This window comes from Echinops telfairi, unplaced genomic scaffold (assembly GCF_000313985.2).
Source record: "Echinops telfairi isolate 266 unplaced genomic scaffold, ASM31398v2 ScPeMD7_7469;HRSCAF=8507_1, whole genome shotgun sequence".
In the NCBI taxonomy this organism is placed as follows: Eukaryota; Metazoa; Chordata; class Mammalia; order Afrosoricida; family Tenrecidae; genus Echinops; species Echinops telfairi.
The window spans coordinates 70,832,212-70,839,497 of record NW_022111373.1 but is presented as its reverse complement, the minus strand read 5'-3'; the positions used below and the strand labels follow the sequence as shown (position 1 = coordinate 70,839,497).

The 7,286-nt window shown below is 46.8% G+C and overlaps 1 protein-coding gene across 1 annotated transcript in view; it reads left to right on the top strand.

Annotated features, from left to right (window-relative positions):
- The window catches only part of THBS4 (thrombospondin 4), a 62,185-nt gene that overhangs the window by 39,402 nt on the left and 15,497 nt on the right, over positions 1-7,286 (top strand). Inside the window, exons 9-12 of the mRNA XM_004703512.2 lie at positions 877-945; positions 3,194-3,346; positions 6,338-6,442; positions 7,074-7,181. Coding sequence (XP_004703569.1) covers positions 877-945; positions 3,194-3,346; positions 6,338-6,442; positions 7,074-7,181 — 435 coding nt within the window. The remainder of the gene's footprint in view (positions 1-876; positions 946-3,193; positions 3,347-6,337; positions 6,443-7,073; positions 7,182-7,286) is intronic.

Here is a 7,286-nt window from a genome sequence, read left to right as displayed (position 1 = left end):
CAGTACAGTTGTACGAGCCCCCAATAAAATGATTTTTTTTAAATGCGGAGCTCATCATCAAGCATGGCATTTTGTATGAAGAAACTACCATGAGGAGGCATGGTCAATATAAAACAGATATAAAAGAATGCATAGCCACCATGATCAAAACATAAATGTGAACTTTAAAAAAATAATAATACATTTTTTAAAATAGCCCAATAAAATTTTACCAATGACAGGGGATGAGGAGAGAGGTGTGTGTGTGTGTGTGTGTGTGTGTGTAAAATTATTGAAACTTAAAACTCAGTATATAGGCAACACAGATTAGACACAACTAATAGGGAATTCATAAACTGGAAGACAAGTCTAAGGGAATCATCCAAAAGGCAGCACAGAGAGGTAAAGATAATAGAACAATGAATGGTGTGTTGAAGGACTAGAGGGTAAATGTCAATAGAAGATATTAATAAGAAAGTTGAGTATTTGTCTATTTATACTTCCAAAAAGAGATTGGAAAATATAGGAAAGGATTGGGAAGCTGGGAATTCTCTGAAACTGAAGAAAGGACTCCTCAGACTGATGAAGTACATTGACTCTTTAGTCAAGAGTTTCTTGACTACGAGGACTGTAGGAGAGATGGCCTGCAGAAGTGATCTCTGCTGAACGAATTTAATTACTACAAGGCAACTATCATTGAAGTGGGGCTGATTATAAAGCCCAAAGCCCAACTACTGCCCTTGAATCGACAGCAATCACAGACTGGGACAAAAATCACGTCTAGATTGCCATGTCTCTGGGCTGTTGTGTCATTTCACTTCACACCAAAAAGTCACAAGAGAAAGTTCCTTCACGCTTCTAATTAATCAAAGGATCTCTTAAACTTTTCTGTCCTAGGTCTGCACTGATATTGATGAGTGTCGAAATGGAGCTTGTGTTCTCAATTCTATCTGCGTTAACACCTTGGTAAGTCTTTCTCAAAGCTGCGCATCTCAAAGCAGAATCAGTTCTTAAAACACATCACCACCCCCTAAGCCAATGGTTCTCAACCTTCCTAATGCCACGACCCTTTAATACAGTTACTCGTGTTGTGGTGACACCCCCCCACCACCACCATAACATTATTTTCATTGCTACTTCATAACTGTCATTTTGCTACTGTTATGAATTGGGCAACCCCTGTGAAAGGGTCATTCAGTCCCCAAAGGGGTCGTGACCCATAGGTTGAGAACCGTTGCCCTCAGCACATAAAGAACACATGGGCATAGTACAGTTGATTTGCTGACTAAGGATAAAGGTGGGTGCAAAAACCGTATTTTATATAAGTAATGTTTGAGTCACTTAATTTTTCACATACCGGTAATTTTATAAATACCAACTGAATGTAAACCAGTTGGCAAATACAAATAGTTGATGAAAGTCAAGTAAGCTTAGGATTTAGAGTCTTCCCTCAGAGCCCCTTAGAACCTGGATGAGGTCTCTCGTGACCTCTACACATGAGGCAAGGTGACTGCACACAGCTGTGAGTGGAGGGAGCCTCGCTCGCATTGCAGTGTACGAAGGGCAGTGCCCAGCTCGCCATGGCGGGCCGAAGAGGTAGTTTCTAAATAAGCAGGCAGGGACAAATGACTCTCATCTGAAAGTCCTGACATGATGCCCTCTGTTTTCATCCCTTCTCACAAAATGATTCCGTTTAACTCACTTCTGTGAGCAGTAAGTGGCTGAGCTCTGAGCTAGGCACCTGGCAATAGGAAAATGAATAAATCGTAGTCCTTCCTTCCCTCTCATTTACCCTCAGGTAAATGATATGAAGATAAATATGGCAGGTTCAGCAAAACCGTAAGCAGTTTAGTGTTGCTAAGTCATCATTTGTAGAGCAAAAGTGATAATAATTGATACTGTGGAGTCAAGCACGAAAGATCTTGAATTCATTCATTCATCCCTTTAACATGCTGGCTCCTTCCGGTCCCTCACTGCACCTTCATGTTCGTTGAGTACTTAACGTTGGGCCAGGCCCCGTTCTAGGTTCTAGACATGAAGCATGAACAAGAGAAAGCTATTTGCCCTGGAGGAACTTAACAGTATTCCCTGGAAGACCATTGGGGGTGCTTCCAGCAGGTTTTTCTGAAAAGAATTAAACCCCACAGAAAATAATTTGAGATACTATGTATATTCTCACTTCTCCAGAAGATGGTACTTGATGAGTTCATTCTCCGTCCATGGGAGGTACATTAATTTATTGCACACAAAGGATGCTTTTGACCAAGTTTTACTGCTAACTTCGATTAGGCAGACAGTTGACAGAGGCTGCATAGACTATGGGAAGTCAAAGGGCAAGGTTTTAAACCAGGGCATGGCAGGATTATCTTTTCATCTCAGCCAGATTTATCTAGAGGTCTTCTGGACATGGGGTTTGAGGAAGGCAAGATAACTAGAGGGAAACTACCAAAATACTCACTGCTTTTGAGTCAATTCCAACTCAGAGCAACCCTATGGATCCCAGTAAAATGGTTCCATCGGGTTTCCAAGACTGTAAATCTTTGGGGGAATAGACAGCCTCCTTGTTCTCTTGTGGAGCAGCTAGTGGGTTTGAACCACCAACCTTGCAGTTAGAAGTCCAACATATAACCCACTGCAGCCTCAGAGCTCCAGAGGAAGACCAGGTAGGGCCTACTGTAGGAGCCTAGCAGACCATGGACAATGTCTGAGTAATGGTCAAGATGGTGGAGGTGAACTAGGTGTTGTGGGCTGAGCAGTTTTTAGAAATGTAAATGGTTGGTACTGGATTCCTTCAAATGTATGTGAGAAGGTGCAGTGAGGGACCGGAAGGAGCCAGCATGTCAAGGAGGGCTCTTGGATTGTGCAACTAGAGGGAGGACTGTCCATCCAGGGAAACAGGTAGTCAAAGAGGACGAGAAAACCCAACGAGGGAAGTAGCTAATTCAAATTTGGACAGGATATATTGTACTCCTCTGTGGAGTATGTAAGTGGAAATTTCTCAAGAGCAGTTAAATTTGTGGGTTCCATTCGGACAGTGTGCTCAGCCAATAATCACATGATCTTATAAGAGAGACTGAGCAGAAAGGCAGCCATGAATCGCACTGAATCCGCGGTGTTCTTGTGTATGTATCTCCATGTCAAAATGAACACAAGAACAGCGCATCACTCGAGGCTTTGAGTGGTGGGCTCATCTTCTTCTTACTGTTCCTGACAGGGATCTTATCGCTGTGGGCCTTGTAAACCAGGGTACACGGGTGACCAGGCAAGAGGATGCAAATCGGAAAGAAGTTGCAGAAATCCAGAACTGAACCCTTGCAGTGTGAACGCGCAGTGCATTGAAGAGAGGCTGGGGGATGTAACCTGTGTGGTACGTTGGTGGCTTGCTTGCTCAAGTACTTTGCCTCTTCCATTGTAAACACCTACCCCATCCCAGTCCCCACTTGCCTAACTCCCAGTAACAGTTCTCAAAAAATGAAAACATGGCGGCCAAAATGAATGCAGAATGTAGCAAGTCAACTCTGAGTGGGCAATCTGAGGAGCAACTACACATCGATCACCTCACACTACCAACTTGGCCACCTCCCTGGTGATTTTCACAGGCGAAGCCCCAGTTCCCAAGCACTTTCTGAGAAAATGCCCAAGACATGAGCAGCAGGGAGGTAAAAGGTCCTCTGTCTGTTCCCCCAACTCTGACAACCGCCCCATCGACGTGTTGGTATGACTTGCTATCCTATCGGCTGTCTTTTCTGCCTAGTCCCCACTTTATGATGTCCAATTTAAATTCTGGCCTTATACAGGGGGCCTCAATAATTCATGGAAAAATTCCATTATCTTTTCATGACATTTTCCCACCAACTTTTTGAAACCCCCTCCTACTACAGGGAGTGGACCACAAGGGAAGGAGAATGTCTGTCACCAGCATAGCTAGGGGTCATCCACCTCCACCCAGGTTCTGAGGACAGAGCTTTTTCATGCATTTCAGATCTAGAACCATCTCTGGGAGGAGGTATGGGGAAAAGGAGGCTGAAAAGAGGGCAGGAAGTCTTGACCGTCTACAGTGTTCACACCTGGTGCGTGGGAACACTCTGGGAAGAAGGGATGTTATTCCTGCCGTCCACTCTCCAAATCCCAGTTGCCAGAGCCCTCTAGGACTCTGGGTGCCATTACATCACCAGATGCCAGCCACTCACCGCCTACTCCCCTTCCTCTCCCCGCCTCCATGGAGTGGGCCCCAGCACCTGACCCTTGGGAACCTGCAGTAGCATGGATTCTGGGAGCTAGTCCCCCATCTGCTTTATTCTTCAAGGCTAGCCTTCATTATACATGTGCTCACAAATCTTTCTACAATGAGCGTACTGTTTTTCAAATAGGAAAGAAAATCTTATTAAAAAGAAATTGATATAATGACATCAGCTATCCCTAGAAATCCAGACATTCTGGAACAGGTAAGGATGAAGGGGCGTGGCAGCATATGAGGAAAAGAATGGCAATTTTCTTAGTTAGTCCTTGTAGCTTGAGCATCTTTATGGGGGAAGGAGGATGGGAGCAGTCAATAACAGCCAAATACACAGAGATTCCTGTTTTCTGTAGACACATTGGCAATTCCCCTGGGGTGGTGGGTGATGGGGCTCTTAGTGTGCTTTTTGAATCTGTCATAAGGCATAACGACAGATGGTAAAGGATTAATAAACTTCATTTAATGACTAAAATAATTTAATCTGCCAGAAAATGGCTCATTAAAAAGTCTTTATTCCTAGAGGAAGGTTTTTTTCCCTCGTTAAAATGAGCCCAGGACCATACCCCGAGGCTGAAAGCCCCTCCTCTGCCCCCCCTGCCCCTCCCCCCCAGGCAACAGTGGGCAGGCGGCCAGTAGTCACCTTTGGACTGCTGCCCTGTCAAAGCCGGAGAGCACAGATGATTCTGAACAGGCGGTAGATGGTCTTGAAACACCTCGTGGTGACTAGAGAGGCCAAGACATTTGACATGGACTCCTGGAAAGCTGTTTCCCCTTGGTCCTACCTAGGTGCCTAACCCCTCCCTGCCCCCCCCCCCCTTCCCCTCCTTTCACAAGTCAGCATTCCCTCCTCCTCCATTTCCCTCTCCGTGTGTCCTTCTTCCATCTTCCTTAAGTGGGCAAAATCCCTACGCTACCGTGATAACCTGCTTTAAAAAGCAAGGCACCAAACGATGGGCAGGTCGGTCAGAAAGTATTGCTAGGGGATCAAGGAAACCTTTCACCGAGAGTCTCAAAGTGTGACGCCGCAGTCCCATGGTGGACCCTCCCCCTATGTCTGTTCCATGTGGACCCTCCACCTTCCTAGCCCTTCCCTGAGGAATTCTGTGCCCTGGGATTTGCACATCAAGATAAGGCATTTGGGGCATCTTCAAGAGACTGGAGATTCAACTCTTTGTCCTCTCAAATGTTCTTTTAAGTTGGGAACAGAAAGAAGTCTGAAGGGGTAAGATCAGGGCTGGAGGGTGGACAGAGTAAGATTCCCAATGAATTTCTCGTAGATGAGCCCTTGTTCTCCTGGAAAAATATGCCAGGGTGTTGTCATGCGGGAAGCCAGTTGTCTCTGGTGCACCTTACCTAGCCTGGTTCTCGCCGGTGCAGTTTTCTGTTCTCTTCAAATGTCTTCTGAAGAAGCCCCAGGGATGGCCTCCTCCCTGACAGTCTAGCAGGATTGCTCCTTGGGGATCCTGGAAGACAGTCACCCTAACATTCGAGGTGACCTCTCTGCCCGGCATTCAACTGGTCCCGCAGAGCCCCTCAGCCCTGGTGTGTGAGGGCACCCTAAGGAGGTGAAGATGAGTGTGGTTCTGAGAGAACGTGTCTGCAGCCATCCACTGCTTGCAGAGACCGCGTGAAACACACTGTGTTTGGAATAAAGCCCCGCGGGTCTGAACGGGGGCCCTCCATGGCACAGCTTGTTGACTTACATGTCAACATGTACCCCTACTGCTAACTGCGGAGAGAGCTGGCTGCGTGTCGGCTTCTCTGTGTGCATGGCCATAGGTTGCTGGAGCCATGAGGTCAGGGATGAGAAGCAAAGTTTTTGCTGTGTATCCCTTGTCACTTCTTAAATTTTGAACCAGTTATAATTAAATATAGATAGACAGATAGATGATAGATAGATAGATAGATAGATAGATAGATAGATAGATAAGAATAGAATCGAATTAATTCTATTCAGATATAATTAAATGGCTACAAACCCCCTCCCAACAAGGCTGCCTGGTACCTGGCCATCCCTCTGGGCATGAGCCCACACCAGCAGAGACCCTCCTTTGCCAGCTGCCTGCCTCCCCACCAGGCTCTGCCTCCCAGGCGTCTCTCTAATGGGCTTTCCATCCACAGTGTGGAGTCGGTTGGGCCGGCGATGGGTATGTCTGTGGAAAGGATGTGGACATTGACAGTTACCCTGACGAAGAGCTGCCATGCTCTGCCGTCAACTGCAAGAAGGTAAGGAGGCCCAGGGAGGAAGCAGGAGAAGGGATGCTACCTGGGGGGAAGTGGGGTCCCCAGCATGAGTCAAACCAGATACGAACTCTTGGATAGAAAATGACTTGGGTGCTGCAAACCTTTGCCCAGTTCACAAGAAAACATGTTTTCTATTCCCCAAAAGATGAGGACAAGCAGTAAAGAGAGAGTGGATTTAGAGAGAGTAGAGAGAGGGGCTCTGCAGGTCACATTTAATATTACAGTTTTTTAAGTCATTACCCCTTAGCTAAAACAAAATAGCCATCAATAAGGACATGGGGCAGCTATCAGCAGTCTGGAGGTGGTGGTCATTGTTAACGGCCATTGAGTTGGCCCCCAACTCACGATGACCCCCATACCCAGTGGTTTGGAACACCACCCGGCTCGGTCATCCCCACGACTGGGGGCAGATTAGACCATGCGGCCCATAGGGCTGTCAGAAGTAGATTGCCTTCCCGCTTCGCCTTAGTCTAGCAGCTGTGCAGAAACCTGCTCAACATGGAAGCCGGGAAGTCTGCCACTGAGCCCCCCAACGCTCTCTCTCGAGATTAGGAAGACGCTCTGAGTTCAGACACATACAGGATGTCTTTCTGAGCTGTGCTTCCCAACTTAGGATAACTGCAAGTTTGTGCCGAATTCTGGCCAAGAAGACGCCGACAGAGATGGCGTTGGAGATGCCTGCGATGAAGATGCTGATGGAGACGGGATCCTGAACGAGCAGGTACCCGCGCTCCCGGGAGGGGCTTTGAATGGCTGCTTGCCAGTGAAGGTGGGAGAAATCACGGGAAGCTAACTATTGACATTTATGATCATCTCCATAGCTGCC